We start from the raw sequence: 24,304 nt of genomic DNA, 5'->3' as shown, positions 1-24,304 counted from the left end.
TTTTGAGCTGAGAGGAGAGCTATCAAATTAAATATATCCAAGCCATTTTAATGAATGTAAGACCTCAGATATATTATTGAGTTAACAAATTAGCCTATGTCAGCTAAGCTGTAGTAACCCATCATGTCATGTGCTTATTGCACACTTTAAGCTCATTGCAAGGTAGGAACAAAATCTTAAATCTTGATCTACAGACTTTAGGTTCAGGCAGGTGCATCCTGCCTTGCAATTGCAGTGGCCAAGACAACTCATGTTTTCAAATACTGTGATTAACACACAGCAACTCAGTATGTCAATATGGGCTCTTTGTTGACACTTTAAAATCGATTTTGTACATAGATACCCAATAAAACTGAAAGCTGACAAGTGAAATTTTGTTTAAAGGAAATGAAAGGTATTTCAACGACAGCTGTTTGCCTTTCCAACTTGTTATTGAGGAAAACATAGTGTTAAGACTAAAAGAAACGTTTTTTCTGGGGCATGGGGGTATTCTATATCAGTTAGACTTATATCGGACATGGTGATGATGTTCATGCCAGCGGTATTGAGATATGAAACACCAAGCCTACTTGGAAATTTTCCATTTCATCACTGTGCAGTTTTTAGGTTGCAATTTTACTGGTAAACTTAATCCTTTATGCAGACTGGGCATTTTGCCTTGATTGTGGTTTCTGCTGAGCCAGAGTGATGTTGCATAGTATGCTAGAAGTCTTTATTTTGTATTTTACCATGTCAGGAAGAAGGAAGATAGTTTTTTATATGCAGATTTCTAACAGGTTAATGAAAAAAAATACTAAAACCATTTAAAGATCATCACCCGTTTACTAATCAGGTATATTGCATCTTAGGCTGTGTCTAAAATTGGAACTGGACTATGAATGCTCAAATATTACATTTGGTGCCCTTTGGGGAAAACCAGAGCTGTGAAAGTAGATATGCACAGAATGAATGACATTGCAAAGACGCTGTTTGCACTGTTCTGTATACAATGGTGGCTGTAGTGTGGCTCATGGGACACTAGTGGCAGCCTGTTGTGGTTTCTTGGAGACAGGGAATAGGAGAATAAGATGCCCTCAAAACTAAGTGCTGTTTCTTGTCAGCAGCCAGGTGCTTCAAGCCCAGTTTGCTATCACCTCCTGGTAAGAAAAGGAGTAGTCCCTGGAGGCATACCTTCTCCTGTTTGCAAGCACAGCTTGGGAGTTACTCCTGGATAAATGTTACTCTTGGATCAGTGCAGCCAGTGAGATAGGAGAGGATGGGATTTGGCTCTCAGAGCTGCAGGTGTTGGACCATTTTACCTAACAAAAATGCCCAGTGAAGATGAAGAGTAGAAAATCTGTTACAAGGAAATTTTTGTGGCTTGTGGTGAGGATATGAGAGTTCTGTAGACTTGAAGAATAAGCAGAGGAGCGGTTCAGAGTGTCAGTGTTAAACTCTGGAGCAGTGGTCAGAGCTAGGACAGAGTATTACGCTGGCAATGATAGTGGGTGCCAGCAGCTCCTTCCTGACCTGTTAACTGGTGAGAGCGGGTTGAAGGCAGTGGGTCTGTTGAGGACTGGTCTCGGGAGCTCAGTGTCTCTTCCCGCATCCCCTCATTCACCACCACCAAGAGAAAGTGTCCCAAAGTTTAGAACTGATTGCCACTAATGATCAAATACAGCTGTTAGGGATGAGCAGAAAGGCCACCAGTCCTGTCGTTGGACAATGTTTGCCTTTGGCCAGCTTGGTGCAGCACTAGCGCCCACAGGCTGCGGAGCACCCGGGCTCCCGGCGTGTTGGCAGTGCCGGCTGCCCGGCGCGGGGCCTGTGGGGGCCCTCCCGGTGAAACACGGCACCACGCTGTGCTCAGCGGGGCACAGCACAGCGGGGCATGTTGGCTCCCCGGTTAGGTGGCCTGTGATGATTGGCCATTGATTATAGCAGCACGAAAATAATTGTGCTGTTACACACCCACAGGTTTATGAGCAAATTCTAAGCAATATCCTAAAGGGATAGGGGTTTTTATTTCCCAGTACAACAACTCGTACCTTAGTGGCGTAACATGTAAACATTCACTGTTCCAGGATTTTTCTCGTTGTGGGGTGTTGACACAGAGGTGGGCGCGATAGCGGAACGGCTGGGCGTGCTGGCGGGGTGCTGGGCCGGGCTCCAGAAGCTTCTCTGGCGTGGGTGCGTGAGGGGCCGGCAGCAGGCAGCCATGCAGTGCCCCAGGCTCGCCCTAGTCCTGTACCCTTCTTTGAGGGGAGCTGAGCCCCTGTCTTCCAGAGCCGCCTTCTCTCTGAAGACCTGTCCCTTGCTGTTCCCCCAGCAGCTGGTGGAAAAGGCACACAAGCCCAGAGCGGTCCCTTCTTGCTGTAGCTGACAGGTCTGCCGAAGTTTGACTTTTTGTTCCCCTTGCTCTCCCTCATGGCTAGAAGTGGAGTGTATCCTGGATAGCCGTGAAGCAGCAGCAGTCAGTGAACCCCCCGACTGCTAATTCTGGGCTGAGGTGCAGGTGATCATCTTGGATTTGTCAGTTTTTCCTGTGCCTGGGAAAATCGCAAGGAATGGAAGCTGAGGACAGGTGACTTTCTTCCCCTTCTTGAAGGGTGCCAAAGGCTGCCTCCATACTGTCTGTGCACAGAGCGCTGTAGCCCCCGGGCCAGTCGCTGGGGACTGACCCGTGCCAGGGTCCAAGCACAAGCTAGCTCGCACAGCTAAGGGCTAACGTCCTTGGGAGAGATTAGCCACATCACAGCACTGTGCCAGGGCTGCCCCTTGGCTCCCTGTGGCACCCTGCTGCCCTTGCTATTTTTGTGTGCCTTCTGAGATGACGTGCTGAGAGCCCTCTCGAGTATGCAGCGTAATAGTGGGGGAGTGTGTCGGGTACCCTGGGAAGTGATGTGAGGGACTGAGTGTGGAGACCTGCTAGGCAATGTCAAAGGGCTGACCCAGGCAGTGACTGGCCAGAGCAGACCTTGGTTGATGTGACTCCAGCTCTCCGGATGTTTTTCTCAGAGGAACCGTTTGGCCTCCTCAGGAGTGCAGCAACAGACATGTAAGTGTAGACCATGGGGAAAATAGAGCCTGTACCTAGACAGGATTGGGCTCTACTGGCAGCACGGATGCACTGAGAGGGATGGACAATTGGTTTCTCATGAGGAAGAAAAAAGACAGTCAGTCAGCCATTTCCATTCAAGACCAGCAAACTTCTGACTTGATCTTATACAGCCAAGCTAAAATTTTATTTTGCACCAAGATCTCCTTTGCTTTAATGAGATTTAATGCAATTTTGCATGTCCTTCAGATGGAAGTCTTTAAAGTTCCATTCAATGTTTGGAAGCGGAGCTTAATCAGTACTAATAAATCAGCGTTAAGTGGGGTTTTGGATCATCGCGTGAACAGCTGGAATAGACAAGCTCAGCAATAACTTTTAAAAATCTCTCCGTACTAGGTTATAAATATTGAGAAGTCCTTTTCTAAATAGACATCATTTTAACCATGTATGCAAATCTGGTCTAGTAGCAATTTGGCAGACAGCAACCAGTTTTCTCTCATTGTTACTGTGGGAAAGTTGATTTGATGCAGCAGTAATCAGGAGAATGCCCTTGGAAAATGTCCTTGATGTTGATAGCCTCCTGAAGGATGATCTGCCTATTCATACACAAGTTTGCTCTCTAATCTAGTTCATGGAGCCATCTGCTGGCTAATAACAACTCCAGCTATGGATTGTTGTTTGGTAGTACTTCAGTTTTGAGCTGCATCATCACAGCCAGCTGTGGTCTCTTCGTCGAGATTCAGAGTGTTGGTATTGTGTACTAAACTGGTTATAAAAAGCACCATCAATATGGCCGCACTTCACGTCAGGGCTACAGGGTGCAATATTTATGGACTAACCTTCCTCTCTCTCATTATTAAGTGCTAGTAGAAACATTTTGAATACTTCTGGAAATGTGTGTGGGAAAAGGAAGGGCTGTTTTTCTTATGGTGATTAAAACTGGGGCAAGAAACTGCAAACAGTAACAAGGAAAGCAAGTCCTATACAGAGCATTCTTTGAGTGAAATCTAAAAAAAAGACAATATAGTCAAAACTAACTTTATCCCAGTGGGTATGTACAGAGGAGGGGAACTCCAGTTCTATGCAGTGACTTTGAAGTCTAGGAGCTTAAATTAGAAAGTAAATGTTAAATAATGCATCAGCTTAAAGTGCTTCTGATCCAAATGGTACCTTATACCATTAGGTTATTGCAGCTTTTATAATTGCACAGGGTTTTGTAATTTGTATATGCCAGCAAGAACATTAAGGTGGCTTTAGCCCTTGTCCCTGGGCAGTGAGCGTGGGAACAGACTGTCGGTTTTTGGTTTTGGGGGTTAATATGGATCAAGCTCAGATATCTGTGATTAGGTCTTGCAGCTGTGCAGAAACTTACTAATCACCACATAATTAAACAGAAAGCCTTATGCAAGATGCCTCATATCACTGAGATTATTGATCCAGGAGTAGCATTTGATTATTAACTTTTCACTGGTTATATATAAAGTTCTGGTCAATAAAGGCAAATCTTGTGGCTTTGAATTTTCAGTAATCTGTGTTCATTTTAAGGCTTTATGGTAGCAAGTCGTTTAACTTTTCCACCTGTTTACTTAAGCAAAATACTGTAAATTAATTTACTGAGCACAACAAATGAGGTCCCTTTCTCTTTCCTATTTTTCTTTCCTCTTCTGTATTTTACCAGGCTGATATTTTCAGTGTGGCTAAGATCCCTTTACCCCAAGTACAAGGAAAACTGTACTCAGAAAACTAGGACCTGAAAATAAGCCGTGATTCAACCCCAGTCGATGATAGCCATGGTAGAGGCTGTAAGACAGGAAAACTTTGCTGTTCATCATTGTGTCATGCAGCACTTCCCAAACCGAGGTGAAACATTTTAAAGAGATGAGTCATGTGTCTATTGCAGCTCCCAGCGTTAAGGATCCCATTTACCTTGACTTAGAAAAACTCACAAGAGTGGACCATTCTTCAGGAGTGAGCTAATGAAAAGGGAAGGAGGGTGACATTTTTTGTTGATAGATTCAAGTGCCATATCAAGAATAAAGTTTGCAGTGATGGTAAGAGGTGCAAGATGGTTCCTGAAGATCCATATTTCTAGGGAGCCCATGTTTTGGTTAAGGAGTTAAAATTACTTGAGCACCTTCGTGCCTGCTGTCTGTCTGAACAGAGTCCTTTGGAGCTGAAGTGATCTTTAAGTATGCTGTAGAGCAGGTGTTTTGTACTCCTTGTATAAAAATACAGTCATTTTGGATTTATCGAAGGGGGGATTTCCTAGTTTAGTTAGAAAGCTGAGCCTGTTACGTTTCAAGCAGATCAGGAGAATTATGAATTCTTTGGACTTAGGAAGAATGTTTTCTTTCTCAAGTCCTGAAAATGAGTTGACTGATGTTGAGTGCGCAGTTCAAGTTGAACTCTGGCAATGTTTGCTGATTTTGATGAGCTTTGTTTTTAGTCCATGTGCTCCATGCTTAGTTGCTGACACATATATCTTCAGTTGAACTGGCAGAAAAACCACACTAGACAATACAGATTATTAATTTGAAAACTATGACAACATTTGCAATAATTTTATTATTTTACAACTGCAAGTGGACAAAACTAATGTATGCACTGTATAGTTCACATGTATTCTGATAAATACTTGTATTATGTTTAGCCTGGATATGAAAAAGTATTTACAGTGTACAGTCAGGCACAAAAAGTACATGAGGAAGAAATTGATTTAACTTAAAAAGCTATCACTCCTGTGAGTATCCAAAGTTAAGAAAACTAAAACCTAACATACCCATCCATGCATAAGCTGCTGGACGTAATACTTGTTTAAAATGTGTTGGCTGCAAAGCAAGTCCTTCTGTCTTAAGGTTTTAATAAGCAATTGTTCCTTTGCTTCTCCCCTTCCTTCCTTCTCCTCATATATGCATTTGTGTGCACACACTTCCCTTCCTTCATTGCTATGCATATATACATACACACATACGTACACACACCCCCTTGCTTTCCGCTTGCTCATCTCCTTCTGACCCCGCATGCTGGTGATGACTAGTTAATTGTCTGGAACTCGTTGCGCACGGGGCAGTCGTGTGTAGCGTTTCCCCGTGGGCTGTGCTTCCGCCGGTGGCCAGCCTTCTGCCTTCAGCTACATCTCTCTACTCCTTTATCCTACGCAACTCTCTAATTCCACTTTCCTTGGAGGGGAGGGCTGAAGCTGCGTCATCCATATGTAAATGTCTGATTTGTGCTTACATTTAGAAGAGATTCTCTATCTGAAGTGTTAGTCTTGAAACTATTGGGAGTGACACAGTGACAGAAGCAGGTTCCTCAGCTGGCTTTAACATGCATGATTTGTGAGCTGTGCACCTGTTCAAGTGCCCTCTTTGAGGACAGTCAGAGGTGGAAATTTTTCCCTGATGTAACTAGCAAAGTTTTCCCTCTTTATAACTACATTTGGAAGTGTGAAAAACTTCCAGATGTGTAAAGAGACAGAAGGAGCCCTTGCATACCTGGAAGTTCATGAGTTTTTCTTGGTCTAACCCCATTTTTGGTAAGACCTGTCTTATACATGCAGTTTTGCTTGAATGCGTTGCCCTGCATTTGTGTCTGTATATGGAGTTGAAAGAGTCCGTCGCCTGTGAGAGTCTTCTAGCCTGTTCTGACGTTTGTGATTGGTTTTGTCTGCATTTGATGTAGAAAAAGAGATTAAATCATTTGGGCATGACAGAAGGATGAGTCTGATTCCCCCCCCCATGTTGGTCATGTGATATCTCTAGATGGCTAATCTAATATTTGTAATTTGATGTGCTGATACCAAGTATTGGCACTTTACCACCTTGTAATTTGGTTCATACCACTTGCTTGGCTTTCCAGCTCTCCTACCTCTTACCTGTCATCCTTCCCTTGGAGAACCTGGTTCAGAAGGTTCAAAACAGATCTTGATTTCAGGAGCCTTGCAGTTTTCCTGTACCCAGAAAGAGAGAGTGAAAGGGACTGATACTCCAACTTATTCTCCTTTTATTGAAGTGCTGTGTGCAAGTGCTAGGTTGGCCTCTTAGTAATCCTTCCTGAATCACGAAGAAGCGGGACCTGTACAAGTATAAAGCCTGTGTCTGAAAGGGTATTCCAAACCCAGGATCTTAATTAATGACTAGTTTCAGTACTGGATTAAAAAACAAAACAAAACAAAAAAAACCCCAGACTATACATTCACTTTGCCACAGATTACTGAAGCTTGTGGTTTGCACTTGCTGAATTCAGAACTCTGCCTCTATTTCTCTAAATGTTCCTCTCCAATTTTACGTAGATTTGTATTAAATGGAGTGATCCGGTTTCTGCGACATGAGAAGGCTGTGCCAGGATAAGCTCTGATAAGGGTATGGTTTTAGCACTAGCATGCAGGGTTTGAGCACGTGCTTGCTTTTCCCGCTTACCTTGTTGTGTATCAGTTGTACCTGGATTCCAGTGTCTTTACATGCAGTGGTCTCAAAAGTGACTAATGGATTTTAGAAATCTGAACCATAAAGCTTTAGAAACAGCAATGTCCCAAGCATGACAGGACAAAGTTCACATCAACTACCAAACTGTGGATCTGATTTTTCTCTTAAACATGCCCACAGCACTGTGGGCCTCGGGTCACCTGAAGTCCTGCCAAGGGCACACTCGGTGCACCGGCAGTACTGGCATTCACCTGCACTCTCCCAGACACGCGGTTTCCAGGGCAGGTGGGTTAATCCTGCAGCGGGACTGTGCGCGGGGTCCTGGGGGGAGGCAGGGGCAGCCACCCTGTGCCTGGCTGTGCCCCTGCGGTGCCCAGCCCTGTCCTGCGCCCTTTGCTTCTCGTATCTGTTGAGGACTTGGAGCCAAATCAAGGGTGTCCTGCTATGGTGCTGGCCCAGTTTCCTTCTGGTAATTATAGTCTGCCTTTTTAGACTGCTCTGCCGTTTCAGTTTCAGGGTTTTGTCTTCCTGTAACTGTTACTTTTGTGTCCTCATTTTCCCAATTTCACTGATGCAGACTGTACTGTTCAATTGTTGCTATGAGGAGCTTGCTGACGCTGGCTTCTCTTCCCATCAGTTGGATCTACACGTCAGGTGTTCAAAAGAGGCGTTTCACATATGGAATACTCTAGATGAGGGAGAGGGCATGGAGGTCACCTTTTCTCCACAGTCCAAGCACCACTTTAGGGAACAGCACAGTGAAGGAATGATCACAACTCAGTTCTTGACTTTTTCACCAGTTTCTCACTCTCTTGCTTCATATTTCACATTACTTAAATATTTGGCAGCATTCAGGTTTCCCCAAATATATGGCTCTAGCCCCTGCTGTATTTTTTCCCAAAACTTTTTGGTTTTAAGGGGTCTTGGAAAGAGTTCTCATCTTGTTATAGAGGTCATATGAGCATCTAATCTGCGTAAGTTTTTAAGCTGCATCAAAGCTCATTTTCTCCCCCCCGCCGCCATCTCTCCTCTCTCCAGTTTTACTAAGTAACTTCAGGAAAGAAATGCTGTAGAATGCAAATGAGCTACCCATCGCTGCACCTCCCTTGCTGCTGATGCAGCTGGGGGTCTCACTGGCAGAGGCCCTGGGAAGGTGCGGGAGACCGCCCGGAGCAGCGAAGGGCTGCGTGCCAGTGTGGGTGCTTGGTGCCCCCATGCCCTCCCTGCCATTCTCAGTGCCGTCTCAATTTATGAGGCTTTTTCTATTCTTGGCTTGGACACCTGGGAACATCTGTGTCCCCCCACGTTACTGAGGCTTGATCCTATCATCTGGCTTCTGCTGTGGTAGTCGTCGTGTTCTGCTGTGTGAGGCTTTCGGAGAGCCGAGGCGAGGGTGGCAGCCCCACGGGAATCATTGCTGCAGTGAGACTTGCACAGGCTCGCTGCTAGGTTGCAACTTGCCGGAGTGGTTTGGATTTCGTCTGCATGGAAAAGTAGCTGTGGGTGCTTTTTTTATGATGTTTCTGTTTCTTCGTGGGTATAGCAGTCTACTTTTAACAGCACAGAACATCAGTGCACTGTTGCCGCACTTAGGGAGCGTAACAAAACTTACTGAAGAAAACATGCATTCCTCTCTGATGAGGAGTGAAACTGATTTCTCTTAATGGAGGTGATATTCAGCCTGGTAGGTTGGTTTTGGTTTTACTGCTCTGTAAAGCTTGGGAAGGCTCTGTGATTATATTAAGTAGACTAATGAGCATAATTTCATGTATTTTTATGGATTTGTTTGTTGCTGTATACGGTGACAGATCTATCTGAATAGTAGTAGAATTCCTGTGAATCAAACTGAGTTGTACCCAACATAAACTGCTTCCTAAATAAGGCTAATGATGTTCTTTCTGCACAAGAAATTTCACCTCCCTTCCCTTTCACCTCTGTTAGACAGGATCTACTATCATTCCTAGATAAAAGGTCTTAGAAATCTGGACGTTTCTCAGTATAGGTACTGTTTTTCGAGAGTGAAATCTGTCATATGAATGTAAAACAGTTCCTTGAAAAAGTGAATTGTGACCCTTTTTTTTCTTTTTTAATTTCTTGTCATTGTGTTAGATTTTGATTCCAAATCTAGCATGTGCCCTGAACTTGCACAAGTATAGAAATTGTTTCAATTCTGTATTTAGCCTGGACAGGTTTTTTTAGTGGAGATTTCTCACTAGACTCTTGCAACAGAGTGAATGCCTTTTGGCCTGGTTCTTGCTTCTAGTTGGTCTGGAGCACAGCTGATAAAGTCAGAAGTTATCCGGCAGACGTGCAGTGCAATGCAGCGTTGTGCAATGCAGTGCAGTGCATTGTTGTAAAACTCTTCTGCATGCCCTGGATGACTGGCTGATTTCAAAGGTTTTGCAGATGTGGGTTGGGATCCTCATTGGGTATAGGTCAGTGACTAATACCAACATTTCTTTTTAAAAGCCTTCTTTACAACAGCTTTGCTAGATTGAATTCTGTATGCCATTGGTTAGAGCAGTGCTCCCATGATCAGAGAATCTCAATGTCTAATATTCCCATAAGGTAATCAATTTTTAGAGACCCTCTTGCCATTTAACCCTGAGAATACCCATAGAGAAATGGTAATACAAATGTCAGTTGAATTAGATTTCCTGTAATTTCTGGTTTTTGGAATAATTTTCATGGCTCCACAGTGCAGTTTTGAACACATGGTAATATGGTAAATTACATTGTTTTCATTTTCATTCATGTTCTGTGCACGCTTCTGCTTCAGTTACTGCAGTAGTGCTTCCTGGGATCTCTTTACCTAAGGTGCAGTCCTGCTGAACAAGGAATGGCTTTGAGGCAACTTACGTTGTAGCAATGCGTTACAGAATGGGACTACAAGCAGACCCTACTGATACAGCAATGCTGGTACTTGTTGCTGCATGTTCGTGCTAGACAAAATGACAGTAAGCTCTGCACTGCAGAACCCAGATCTATACCAGAGACTGGTGCGACGTATTACAATTTGGTGACTGCGTGCAGCCCAGTTGCAGAATTGCACCATGTACTGTTTTGATTGCCACCTTCCTTTTTCCTTTCCCTTCATCCTTTGCTCTTCGTGTCCTGTTCTCTAACATCACAAAATGCTTTTGCGGATGTATCTTTTAGTATCTCCACACCAACATGGCTTGTCTTCTGCATGAATCAGACTTTATTGTTCTTTTTGTATGTAATGTTTTCATTCTCAATTCCTGTTCTAAATGACCCTTACAATATACTTGCTCTTTCATCATAATGATTTTCCAGAAATGCCATCTGACATAGCAGTATAATTTAAGACAATGGGGTTTTTAGCTGTTTTTCCTCTAACCCTAGTTCCTACAGAACACATTTTCAGGTTTTAACAACCCTTTTTTCTCTTTTTTCCTAATGAAAACTGAATTTTGCTCTTAGTAGTATTTTCTTCCATGTTGCCCATGTTTTGAGTCCGTCAAGAGTTTTCTCCTCTGTTACATTGCAGAAATTTATATTATATGAATTAACATTTCAGTGCAGAATTTCTTCACATTACCTGTGCATTACTGCAGGTTAAGAGAATGATTTAAAAAAAAAAACAAAAAACCCCAAACCTACCAAACCCAACCACTGTAATGTCTGTCAGAGCCTCTAAGAATCATCTGGCTCAAAGGGACAGACAGAAAGAAAACATGGAAGGTTATGTCCTTGTATCTGTGCTGGCTGCAAACATGCTTCATGGCTAACACAGTAGGAAACTTCTAAAATCTCACTTTCATTCTGTTGTTTTTGCTGGTTCCTGGTATTTTAGCCTTGGGAGCACCTTGCATACTCTGAATTAATGGTTCTGAAGGTCTCAAACTTAGATTGTATGTGGCTTGGCTTTGTGATCATCTATCTCTATCCTAGGTGAGTAATAATATTTGCTACAAACAGGAAATATCAGTGAGACAGAGGAGAAGAGCAAGGGGAGAAGCAGCCATGAGGTGAGGGTGGCTTTTTAAAAATTAGTCTGAAGGAGTAGGGCTTGATGGCTTGAAGTGCTGTCAGTCGGAGCTGTCACAAACAGGGTGATGACCCTTTGCTTTACATCTTCTAAATATGATAGTAAAACACCTTTTCTTTGACAAAGAGGTCGAGGGCGGTGGTTAAGAGGTGGTGGTTTCTTCTTGCACTAGTAACAGCTGTGGTTAACATGTTGTTGCTGGCTCTGTTTTGTACTTGAGTCCTTCTGTGACAATTAGTCTCCAATTAGAGTTTCAGCCTTCCAGGGGATCACATTAATCTTCTGAAAATTTTATTTAGGGATTTTTAAATAGCAGTGTTTCAGTGGTGCTGTAAATAGAGCATATAGTTTATAGGTGGATTTATGTCCTGCTGTGCATCTTTGAATCTCTGTGTTTAATTCCGCTTGAATCTTGCTACCAAGTCCGTCATTTTGTGTGGGCCGAGGAACGCATGTGTCGCCTTGATTCTATTGATTTCCTCCTGCTTTGGCTGTCTGTTACCCTGTACAATTTTTTTGGCTCAAAGGTGCAGTTTTAAAAATAGTGTCATGCGTGGAACAGGGAATAGAAAGCCCTGCAGCTTTAAATCTCGCAGCCCTGGCCCTTTTCTGCTCTGAAGCAGATATTCCCGGCTGGAGGAGAGGTGCATAGCCCGCCTGCGAGCTCCAAGCATAACTGTTGGTTTGCATCAGCAGCACAGGAGCTCTGCACACAGCGATGCTTGTTTTGGCAGAGGCGCTCTGTTTGTACAGCGAGTGCCCGGAGCCCTCTCAGTCTGGCAGATGGATGGAGCCGGGTAGGCAGTGCGGGAGGCTGCCCGAGCAGTACCGAGCACTGGGGCCAGGGCTGCAGATGGCCACGCGGTGATGTTTATGTGGTGCTGCTGTACCTGTGTGTGCTGTGAAAGGGACTTCTGTGAGCCTGCGAAGGTGAGAAGATTCTGGAGCATCGCTAGAACAGCATTAGTTATCTTATTTGGCTGTTTTATTTAAATCTTCGGTAGAACTTGACCTCATTTTGTGGCATCAGCCTTGGAAACGCCGCATTTTCCTCCAGGCACTGCTGTTGAATTTCTGTGGTTGGTTTTTTATATAGCTTTTCTTCACTTCGGAAGCTGGGAAGTATGAAAAAGGCTCCTGTCTGAGTGAGTGTTGCAATCTGTAAATGAGATCAAACATAGTGCTGCTTTTGGGGGTTTTTTTGGTTTTGTTGTTTTGGGGTTTGGCTTGTATGATACTAGCCCCTTCTTTCATTGATTATTGTAAATGCAGCCCAATGTCAGGCAGAGATGTTTGGATTGGTAGCTTTTTTAACATGACCTCTTGTTTTGCTGGTTTAGCTGTGCAAAATGTGTTCTCAGGAAGTAGCAAACAAACAGCAAAATCCTATTTTTCCTCCAGGTAAAAAAAGAGTAAGAGCGTACTGCTTCCCATGGAGTCGGTGACCTTCAGAAATGAATAAGTACTTTTCTTTGGTTTCATTTAGCTGTGTAGTTAGGCATTGCCCTTTCACAAGTCTGAGTTAACAGCAAGCTCTATTTCCCCCCCACATTTATTAAATACTGAAGAGAGACAGTAAGGGCTTTGACACTCTGATCTCCGATGCAAAATAGAAGATATTTCTCTTCGAGTTGTTGCAGTTAGCTCTCCGGTGCATTGTGACTCCAATGTTTGGAGAAAAAAGAAATACGGGATCCAGACTTTTTTTTGCCGTTTGCCTTTGCCGTAGATGAATGCTTGCCTAGGGTTTGTTATCATCTGCAGAAGACATGGTTGAGAAATTGCATAGTGTTGTGTTTGAAGCATATATGTCTAATCACAATTATTTAATAGACTCATTGTTTTCCTTTGGGAAGATCTGGATCTCCTATACTGAGACATGTACTTTTTCTCACTGCATTCATCAGTCTTCATAATAAAAGTGACACACAGGTGGCTCTTGGGAACAGCTCTGTTAGAAATGCAGAGTTGAAGTGGTACAGACCACTGAGGTAGAGGGCAGTAGGAAAGGAGGGGTTTGTTTATATTCCACATTCCAGGTTGATAGATCTGTATACTTTGCATCTTGGCATGTGTAACACCAGACTAATACATCACCTCTTGAGAGCTGGAGAGAGAAGTAGTGAGCATAGGATACCATGTTCTGTGCTCACTAGATCAGATATGGGCACTTCTGCTGTCAGGGTAGCCTGAGAAGCTTTTCAACTTGTGTTGTGGAGATGCTGCTGCAGTAAGATTTGTCTCTAGATGGAGTTCTGGATGAGGCTTCTTGTTTTTTACAAGAATACTGAAAGCAATATAATGATTTCAGTATTCAGTTATTTCAGTGTTTCCTATGGATTTCTAGACAAGTGCGCTGTTGCCTTACTCTGCTGGGTATTCGTCATCCCTTGAACTCACCTTTCTCTTTGATGTCTCATTGCTTAGTGTTTTCTTCTTCCAGGTTTCTAAAGGCACACATGCCGTGTGTCTGCAGCCCTGGGGAGCGTGCTTGTTCCTGTGCTGTAGTGACTGCCCTTGCCTACATTGCTTCTCCTTGTCCTTGACAAGCTAAGTTTGCCACTTCAAACAATCTTACGGATTTAGCTGGCACTAATGTAGGAGCACCCTGCAGCACTTGGGGCTAAACAGCAAGCTACGTTTGAACAGGAAAGGAATCTCTGAAGCCAGCTCTATTGCATAGTTTTCTGGCAAGTGTAATATTAGCTGATGTACTAGGTGTATGTTACATTAGAAAGCCTTCAAATAAGGGAACAATATGTCAACAAATGCTATATAGGAATGACAAATATGTTCACAGGAAACATGAATCTTGCTGTTTTGAAATACTTATCTTTTTGTATAAACTGTTGATTGGGTCAAGTGCTTCCAGAATGAATTTTGGTTACGTTCACACTCTGTGTTGTACCTGCAGAAAATACTACAACTAAAAATAAATAAAAAGTTAAGTAAGTGTAAAGTGTCGTTGCTGTGCTTATGTACAGGAGCCCTTTAGACTAAATACTTGGAGATGACTTGCATGTTAAACTTCAACAGAGAAACATCTCCTGAAAAAGGGGGGAAATCCTTGCTCTTGCATGTGGCTATTCTGTGCAGAGCTATCATGCAGAGATGCTTGTTCTCCCAGACTCTGGACCCAGTTTGCTCCATTGCTCTGCAAGTCAAATTTAACTTGCAATCTGAAAATTAAACTCTGTTCTTTACAAATGAATATGTAAGATGCAATAATGATCTATATTTATCAGATAGCACTTGAAGCATTAAACAAAAACCAAAACCCAAACTACTCCCTAGGAAGTGTTAACAATAATTTTGTCTCTAAGGTAGTGAGATGTGATTCAGACGTACTTGGGAAAACAGAATGAGTTTAAAAAAAAAAATCCAAGAAAAAAACCCCTGCAAAAAACCCCTGTCATTTTACATAGTCACTTTCTGATAAAAGCTTGTATCAACTTGTTTCCAAATGCACCCTCTCCTCCCAGTTCCTATACTTAATTTTTGTTTAGCTTTACCTCATTTCCTATCCTTATTATTGTAACTTCTGGCCTCATTGGCAGTCCCTCCTTGATTAAAAGTCTGCAGCTGCTAAAATAAACATCCATGAATGTTATTTTGGCCATATCTTTTGCTGTGTCATCCTTTTTCATCTCAAAAATCAAGTTCCTGCAAGCCCTTGTGTATAATTCAGTTTTCCTATTTTTCCGTTCAGATTGTTGTATTCATTCCCTTGGACTTGCTGTACCCATAATGTTGATATTACTGCCCCATTTATTCAACCAGCACCACTGATTTTCTTCTTGACTAGTCTGTAGCTTTCGAAAACCATTACTGAATTGGACCACCAAGCCTTACTCTTTTGCATTCAAAAATATCTTTTCTCAAGATTTCAGAAATTTGAGGTCAAGAAGGCAAGGTCTTTGGCAGCAGTTGGGTTTTTAAAAAGAATTAAAGGGTCCATAGCCATCATCTTCAGGGAGATGTTACACTGCATTGTGTCAGTCCCCTTCTGTCTCCAGCATGTAAATAAATACTTGTGGGCAGAGCTGGTGCCTGATCCTGCGTGTCTCCATCCCGTTTGAGGAAACAGCTTGTGTAATGTTCTTTGCCTCAGCCCACCGTTCCTGGCTGATGGGCAGTCAGGGATGCATGTGCGTGAACTGCAGGTGGGAAAGGTGTAAGTCAGCTTTGTAGCTTCAGTTACCTCCTAACCAGTTAGTAAGTTGATAGCATTTGCTTCCTGAGAGGCATGGTGCTCCAGGCAAGTAGATGCAAATGGGGAACGTGTAAAGCCCGCTGAGCTCTGCCGCACTGGAAGCGCTGTGCTGCAGGGAACGCCTATGACCAGCAATTGTACTATACTAACAGAGACTTTCCTGAAGCTCCCCTCTGGAATAGGTTAAGTTGGTTGTGACGGATGCTGTGTGCCATTCTTTCTGATACAGCAAGTACGATGTCACGCGGCAGCAGCATCTTCCACTGTTCCCCTGCCCCCAGTGACTGCTGAAGTTGAAATATCGGTCTCCTTCAGGGATTTCTGCTGCTGACAGATAGGAGGACAGTACAGCTGGTTGCTTTATAGCTAAACTCTGTTTCTGACACTTGAAGCAGCATATGAAGTCACATCTCCATTTCACATTGAATTAGGTGACAAGGCCATGGGAGAGTCATGCTGCAGCTGGCTTTACCAGATACCAAGTTGTGGGCGAGGGTTTGTATGTGTACCTCGGGCCATAGCTTGATGTATGTTCCTTCTGGCTCCAGCACCACTTTAAGCTGTCCCAGGTCACTTCTCCCTCCTGTAGTGTTCCTGCAGTCCTGCTGGTACTCAGTGTGTGGATCCTTATGGTGAACCAGCTTTGGGAACTTAGTAAGACTAAAAACGTCTCCAAGTTCCTTATCGCTGGGTCCGTCCCCAGGTTAGCTGGCACCTCGGCCCCACGGGGAGTTTTTGTTATTTCTGTCCCCCTCCTGTGCCAATACAAAGTTAGGCAGGGAGCTGCTTAACTTGGCACCCCCACCAAAGAAAGGGAATGCTAAATTGTAGGTGAGTCACTGGAGCATCTTGTAAAGTGTTGCTCTGTTGCAGTTGCTGACTCGCCCTTCTGTTCCTTCTTAGGTATCTGCCATCTCTTCCCCTTTCTGCAGAGTGAGGACGCACTGGCCGTGCGGGAATGCTGGGACCCACGTGCATGGCTCTGAGTTGGCAGATGTAACATGAGCGCACACATGCTGTAGTAATCATTGCTCATGATTGTTTAATTACTGTGAGTAAGGTATAAAGCCATTTCCTCTTGGTGTTGGTTCCCTGCTCTAGCTGTTATCTTAGGCAGGCAAAGGGATTGTACTAGAAATTTTTTTTATTATTTTTTTCAGGGTCACTTTTCATTTTTGTTTTCTCACGGTGTTTTTTTCCATAACCAGGATGATCTTCCCACCATTTTGACGGTTAATTGCCCTTAGGCAAGAGCTGTTTGTCTCTTTCAGAAACCCCAATTATAATCTAACCAAGGAGCTGTACTATGAAAAACACACAGCAAGACTTCCTTGAGCAGTCCATCTGTGTGTATGCTTTCCTTAGCCAGTTTTGGTTTTGATTTGGATTCAGGAGCGTAATAGGGGCAGCTCAAAACAGTTGCTGGCAGTGATGACCAGCAGTTTCTGTGGGTAAGTAGATGCAAGCCTGTTAAAATGCAAAGCTGCTATAGTTTCTGAACATTCAATCGGCCAATAAAATTTTGCAGGATAACTGCACAGTGTGTCAAGAAGAATCACACTGGACCTGTTCTTTGTTTTTCTTTTGTATTCTTCTTGGCGGTAAAGCCAAGGTAGATGTTACGTAGTGCAGGAGCATGTATGCGCACTGGGCACTTGCTGAGGGAAGGTGGAAGGTGGATTCTTAAATGAATCCACATGTGAGTGGACAGTTGTGTTTGCAGGGATGGTTCAGTGCAGCAGTATTTGGATCTTCTGTCTGTATTTAATCGAGAGGTGAATGAACAGAAATCTTTTCCTTACATATGCTATTACACAGGATTTGCAATGACATAAACATGCAATTTGAAATAAATAGTGAACCAAAGAGTTGGTAGTATCAAATGTGTGGCAGTGTTGCAGCACACAGATAGATGAAAAGGGTTACAGGTCCAAGTTTTTATTACAGACATATCCACAAATGTTATATGTGGGTGTGGAATCTCTGTTCCTGGAGATGCTCAAAAGCTGCCTGGACGTGGTCCTGGGCAGCTGGCTCTAGGTGGCCCTGCCTGAGCAGGGGCATTGGACCAGATACCTCCAGAGGTCCCTTCCAACCTCAACCAGTCTGTGATTCTGTAACATCCTTTAAAAAGCAAAGCATTAGAAAAAAGCTCTCTCAACTGCAGGTCATAAATAGCTTATTGCATTACCAAGGTAGGTCAGGCAGAGTAATCTGTATTACTTTTTTTGTTTACTTTGGGCCCCAGGATACATTTTGCAATATGCTATGTCTTTATCAGATCCAGTAGGGACACTACAGGCTGTCTGCTCACGGGACAGACAGTAGGGTTGATACCACCTTGACTCAGATGTTTAAAGAGCCATGTGCTGCAGGTGTCATGCAGGGAGGTGACCTCTGGCTGTCGATCGCATTTAATTGAATATGTTGAAGGTACCTCATAGTAATTTGTGATGTTTAAACATCTCTTCGTTGTACCTCACAGGGATTCTGTGTATGGGTTCATACAAGTGTGCATTTAGATGGTTTAATACAGATCTGTAATGATACAGTACGTTTTTTGCACTGTACAAATACTGAAGTGGAGAGAAATGAGGAACAAGGCAGGGCCAGATGAGAAATTACAGTGTAATTACAAGACACTGAGCCTAACAGCCCTACCCCTGTATCAAGAGTTGTGATTTTTCTGCAGCCATAGGTTGTCGGGCTCTCAGTTTCATACCTCTTAAAAAGACAGTTCCTCTTGAAGTGCAGGACTGGTGGAACTAATGTGAATTTGGGGTTGTTACTAATTCAGTGGAAACTGCAGCAGTATCCATCCAAAAGATTGATTCTGCTTCATGTGACTCATGGTTTGTTGAACAGATGTTTTTGTACTAGTGTTTTAAGTCACCCCTGCATGAAAGCAGTAAAAGGTATTCTCCTTAAGCCTCCTTGACTCCTCAAAATAATAAATATTGCCAAGAACATGTGGGTATGGAAACAAGAAAATAAAAGGTAAATTTGAGAGTCATGCATTTTAAGTAATCTCAAGCTCCTTTTCTACAGCTCTCTTCCTACTCACAGAATTTCTTGAATCTAAAGAGACTTGATCCTGAACATTGTCAGGATACACTTTCTCTAAATCTTTACTTAGTACAGTTTGCCATCTTTTTGCTTTTAGAGGGAAATATAATATACAGTATTCCATGTTGACAAATATAGAGGAATAAGTCCATTGGAAATGTGAGAATTTACCAAGGTCCATTCACCCAGCTATAGTTTGCAGCAAAGCAGCAAGTAAAAAAAAATCCATTTCCCTGGCATTTGGTTTCTCCATCAGCAGCAGACCATAGGCAACTGGTCAAGTAAAGTATTTTCCAAAATAATTTTGATCCTATCTTTATAGTAGTATAGTAGAAAATTGTCCATTTTCAAACCCCACTTTTTTGTGGGGGTTTTGGTTGGTTTTTGGTTTGTTTTCTGCAAAGAACTTTCTCAAGCACTTCTATTTTTCACTGTTTTGTTTATTTGCCTTAATTTGTGGTGGGCTCCCCCCCCCCCAAAAAAAAAATCATATAAAGGTGTTAAAGAATTCTCAGTCATGGGTTTCTCTAGGTTTGCTTTATTAACAACTCAGAGTTGGACCACCATCGCAGTGAATGGCAACCCTCCAAAAATTTCTCAGTCTTATATACCTTTTTACCACCCATTATCCTAGTCCAAAGTCTGTGTAATTTTCCAGTTGATCTTGGTTCCCATGTTGTTATCATTCATGAACTTATCTCATCAATTCTTCTCTTGTTCCGTCCAGTCATCATCCTGTGAGTTTCGAAGTCCGTCTTGGGTCAGTCATCTTCTCATCCCCTTTATCTTGAAGTCTCATACCTACACAATTCTGAGAAAATGTCTCTGGTTGTTCCATTAACTATTTCATATTTATCTTTGTAAGTTCTACATATTTTAATCACTCCCCAGCTAAGCACCTGTATCTTGCTGATTTTTCATCTTTTGTTTGATCTGTCTCTACTGATTAACTTGACTGAGTTTTAATCGGGTCCTGGATTGGGACTATACAGGGGGGCAGGCTGAGAACTCTGTTCATGACCTGTTGAGCAGCTCTGTTGCCATTAATAACCTTAACCCATTCTATATTAATTTCTAACAGTCTTATAGTCCTAAATTTTCCAAAATCTTCTACAAAAGGTACCTTAAAATAATTTGTCAGAGCCACTGCTGAGCAGATAGGGGCAGGAATTAAATAATTCTGTATCCAGCTGAAAGTGTAAGGAGACTTGAGGGCAGTGAAAAGTAATTACCTATATCGAGCATTCAGTTAATAGTTCTAATAAATACAGGGAATGTCCTGGGCATAGAAAGAGCCAGCACTCAGGCCCTCGCTTTGTGTGTCGAATCAGAGAGGGCACTCGGTGTACCCCCGTGTCTCTGAGGTCTTGGGATGTGCTGGTTGGCAGGATGCATGCTCCGCAGCACGGAGCTGGCCCCAGCCTTGCAGGGGTCCAACGGAGTGGGGGGCTGACAGGCACTCGTGGGTGCTGCAACTCTGCAGGCATGGTCAGACGTGAAGGACGCTCCTTTTTTCTGCCCTCTAATTTGTATTCCCCATAAGGTGTTAATTAGACATCTTATTTACTAATGAACTAACTGTCTTGTGTCTGTCATCGGAGACCGCAGGTCTCCAGTCCTGCGTGTGCCTGAGGCAGGAGACGATCTGCCCACCTGATGTGAACAGTTGGCCCGAGTTGCTGTGGTCCCTGCACCTGCAGTGTGCTGGCTTGGCCAGCCTCACGCTAACGATGCTGTTAATGAGGCGTATTTCCAAACACAGTCTAAAACTTATGACTTTCTATAAGTCTCCGAGATTCTTCTGCCTGTATCGCTTTACTGCCTTCAGCACAGTGGGGAGAAGGAAACAAAACAACTTCTGAATTTTTCTGTGATAAGTTTTCGCTGCCACTCGGGGTGCTCAGTCACCGGGAAGCATGACTAATCTGGGCATCTTGGGCACTGTTAGCTGCCTTCCGGGGCTGCTCTCTGCAGTTTTCATTCTTGGCTCCCCTGTCTCACCTTGCCCTATATATTTTTATTCCAAGTAACATGATGGTTTTCAGTCACATTTTTAAAGCTCCAAATAAGGGAGGAGGAAGCAGGAGCTGAGCAATCTCCTTACAGTAGTCTTGCTCTGAATTTTGCTGTTTGCTTAAGCTAACTGCCCTGCTTGTTTAAAAAAATCAGTCGTCTTGGTGAATGACTCTGTGGTATGTGCATTTACTGAAGTAGTTTTGAAGGGAGGGTGAAACACCTTTAAAGGAACTGTCGTGTTTCATCTTCAGCAACACCAAAAGGCAAAATCATAGGTTCTTTTTGGGTTGTGTGTTGTGGATTAGATACATAGAAATATTTTTACCGGGGGAAAGCCTGACAGTGTTGAAAGTGCTAGGAATTTGGTAAGATCTTGAGGGGGAGAAAGCATAAGGTCCTCACATGATTTTATTTGGTTCATGGCATAACGCCAAAGCAGTCTTCAGTATACCTCCTGGTAGGAGGTCATGCAGGTCCACTCTGTCTGGACTGAGTCAATATACTGGAAAATTGTATTGCAGGGGAGATAGACTAATTGAATTGTAATCCCTATTTTTATACAAGCATTGACTGTTACAGTATTTAAATTACCAGCATCTTTTCAGGACAGATTGCTGGTCATCTTAAATCAATAATATGTCACCAGCATCTCCCAGGGACCCAGTTTGTGCCGAGTCTTCCCTTTCTACAGCCTTGTCAGTACGGAGAAAGTACTTAAATTATCTCAGTTCTGTTCCAGAATAGCACTTTGTACAGCCGTTTGCTTTTTAATTGGAAAAAAACACCCTTCTTGTTATTCCAGAATAATATCCACACAGCTGGTAATTATAAAGTAATTAATCCCAACATGGTTTATTCTACTATAGCTGTTCTGGTTTATTTTCTGTCACAGGTATAGGAAGATAACCTGAGGAGATATGCTGAAGTCAATTGACTTTAAAAGGGGGGGAAGAGAAAGTTTCTACAAAATTTTTCTGTCACAAAACTCGTGTCTGAGAGGAAGAGTGTACTATTAGTGTAATTTATAGTAATGATACACACACACACACACACTAGACCCAACTGGGAGTAAATTAAGCCCATAGAAACTCTTTATTGTGAAGTAATGTTGAAGTCCCATTAGTTCTACGACACTGAAATGTGCAAGCTTCAGCTCAGAGCGACTGTGCTGTGGAAGAGCTGACAGCCCAACATGATCAACAGTTGTTTGGTTCTGGGACACGGGGTCAGTCCCTCTCTTGCTCACCTTTACCACTGGCCAGTGCAAAAGTATTTGTTTATGGAAAAAAAAAGTTATTTCAAATTACTTTCTGAAAAAATTGCATTAGATTTGTGGCTCGCTCTTTTTTTCACCTGCCATTAATACTTCCTTCCTCTGGAGTAGATACAGATCATTACAAATGGATTGATGGGGTTCTCTTTGAGAAGATAGCTTGTTTTGTAAGGCAATTAAGACGAGTAATAAGATTGTATCAGTGTGTTGAATAGAAAAGTCTATGCTGTACTGCTTTACGGGTTATGGCGAGTTGGCAAAGCAGTAAATCGAGCTGCGTGCTATTACACGAGGGAACCGTGGACAAGGAACTAAGCAGTTATGCCACAGGGAGGTGGTTGACACTCTCTGGGTCAGGCATGCCCTGCACGCGCACACAGGATCTTTGTTTCGTTCTACACGGTACGAAGAAATCAGATCAGTGGCAGTCCTAGGAAAATCTTAATGAAATTACAAATTCCAGGAAGAGGTATCTTACAGAATGTGTACTACTTTGAAATAGGCGCATGCCTAGATCTCAGAGACAGCAAACGTGATAGCAAACAGGGACCTCAGGGTAAAGCTGCTGGGAAGGAGCCTCACTGACCCTGCTCGGCTTTCGCCAGTGTTGCGGCCACACTGCCTCTCTACTGCAGGGTGTTAATTTTGTTGCATTAAGTGTAGAATGTTGAAGCTGGAGAGAGGGATACAGTTAACTCTAACCGTGTGTTTTGTTTTGTAAAGTACGTATTCACAAGACGAACACGGAAACGTGTTCTGCGTTTGGGGAGTAAGTGGTGAGTTAGCTGGTAGCTGTCGAAGTAATCTGGGCTGCTGCCCAGTGTTTAAACCGACCTGCGGGGTCCAGGGAGAAGCAGCAACGCGCCCATTAAAGCTGCTTTGCCCCGAGCGTGGGGCGCCGATCGCGGATCACGGCCCGTTGACCGGAGGGCTGCTGGCGGCCCCTGCCGAGGCCGGCTTTCCGTCTGACAGGAGGGAGGGCGGCGGCACCGGGCGGCACGGCCGGGCACTGCCCTTCGCCACGCTGCGGGCCCTCGTCCGTGGCGGGGGTGGCGTGATGGGGAGGCCCAGCGGTTTGTAACGATCGCGGCTGGAGAGTGCGCGGGGGAGCGGGGGGACGAGCCCCCGCCTGGCCCGGCCCTCCCGGGGCGGGGAGGCGCTGCCCGCCCTTGCCGCACGCCTCGCCGCCGGCGGCCGGCGGCAGCCGGGCTCTGTCTCCCCGCGGGCCCCGCTCGGAAGCCCCTCTCAGCGCTGGGGCGCTCCCGGGCGCCTGCTGCCGCCGCCGCCGGTTACTCTCCGACGCGCCCCGCCTCGCCGTCGGCGTTTGCCCGGCCGAGCCGAGCCGAGCCGAGCCGCGGTTGCCGGCCGCAGGGCGGGACGGGGACACACGGGACGGGGCGGGCTGCCGCCGGGCGGGGAAAGCGCCGCCCTCCCGGAACGGGGCGCCCGTCGTGGGGCCGGGGCCGCTCTGCCCCGAGGCGGCCCCGCCGCGGGGCGGGCGCTGCGCCTTTAAGGGGCGGGGCCGGGCCCAGGTAGGGCGCGGCGTGGCGGCGGCGCAGCCATGCGGGCGGCCGGCGGGAGCCATGCACTGGGAGCGGGCGCTGCTGCTCCGCCGGGCCAAGGTACCGCGGGGCGCGGCGGGGCGGGGCGCGGCGGGGCGGGGGGGGGGGGCCCGCGGGCTCTCCTCGGCCGGAGGACCCGCAGCGGCCCCGGGGCCGAGCGGGCTGGCCCCGGGCGTTAAAAGCGCACCTGGCCGGAGGAAGGAGAGCGTCGGGGTGCGGCTGAACCGCCCGGTCCTTCCTTCCAGCCGGGGGAGAGACATCGGCGTTCGCCGCGGTTACCTGGCGTGGTTCGTTTGCGCTGAAGTAGCGTTTCACTTTACTTTCTTTTTTTTCTTTTTTTCCGGCTAAAAATGGGGTTTGTCCTCTGAAACTTGATGTCTCTTTTCCTTCCGCCTGGAGGCACCTGCCCGGGGGTTCATCACTCACAGCAGGCGCTGCGGGCCTGGCTGCTTGAGGCAGGGTGCGAGTTCGGAGGGCTCGCTCCTTATTCCAGCACTGGCCTTAGATCTCTTGTTTTCTGGTGAGCTTTGTTACGGCTCGCTGTCATGCAGACAGGTGAAGCGCTGGGAGTAACCTGGGTTTGCTCTGTGCTTGATCTGTGTGGCTTTTGCTCTTTCATGGTTATGTTCTCCGTCTCTTTACTCGCCAGCTGATAGAGCTACTGGCCTTATACCAGAGAGCTCAGCCTGCCAAACTTGGAT

General features: G+C 44.8%; 1 protein-coding gene across 5 annotated transcripts in view; it reads left to right on the top strand.

Moving 5' to 3' along the window:
* The window catches only part of TMCC1 (transmembrane and coiled-coil domain family 1), a 100,210-nt gene that overhangs the window by 60,680 nt on the left and 15,226 nt on the right, over positions 1–24,304 (top strand). Inside the window, exon 1 of one of the 5 annotated variants that reach the window (XM_052777859.1) lies at positions 12,312–12,403. The exons of 3 other annotated variants lie outside the window; for them this stretch is intronic. In XM_052777859.1, coding sequence (XP_052633819.1) covers positions 12,341–12,403 — 63 coding nt within the window. In that variant the 5' untranslated portion in view covers positions 12,312–12,340. Of the gene's footprint in view, positions 1–12,311; positions 12,404–23,478; positions 23,664–24,304 lie in introns of those variants that run through there. One more of the 5 variants, XM_052777860.1, reaches the window with a different exon arrangement.

Source organism: Harpia harpyja, chromosome Z (assembly GCF_026419915.1).
Source record: "Harpia harpyja isolate bHarHar1 chromosome Z, bHarHar1 primary haplotype, whole genome shotgun sequence".
Lineage (NCBI taxonomy): Eukaryota > Metazoa > Chordata > Aves > Accipitriformes > Accipitridae > Harpia > Harpia harpyja.
This window is presented reverse-complemented; position numbering and strand designations above follow the sequence as displayed.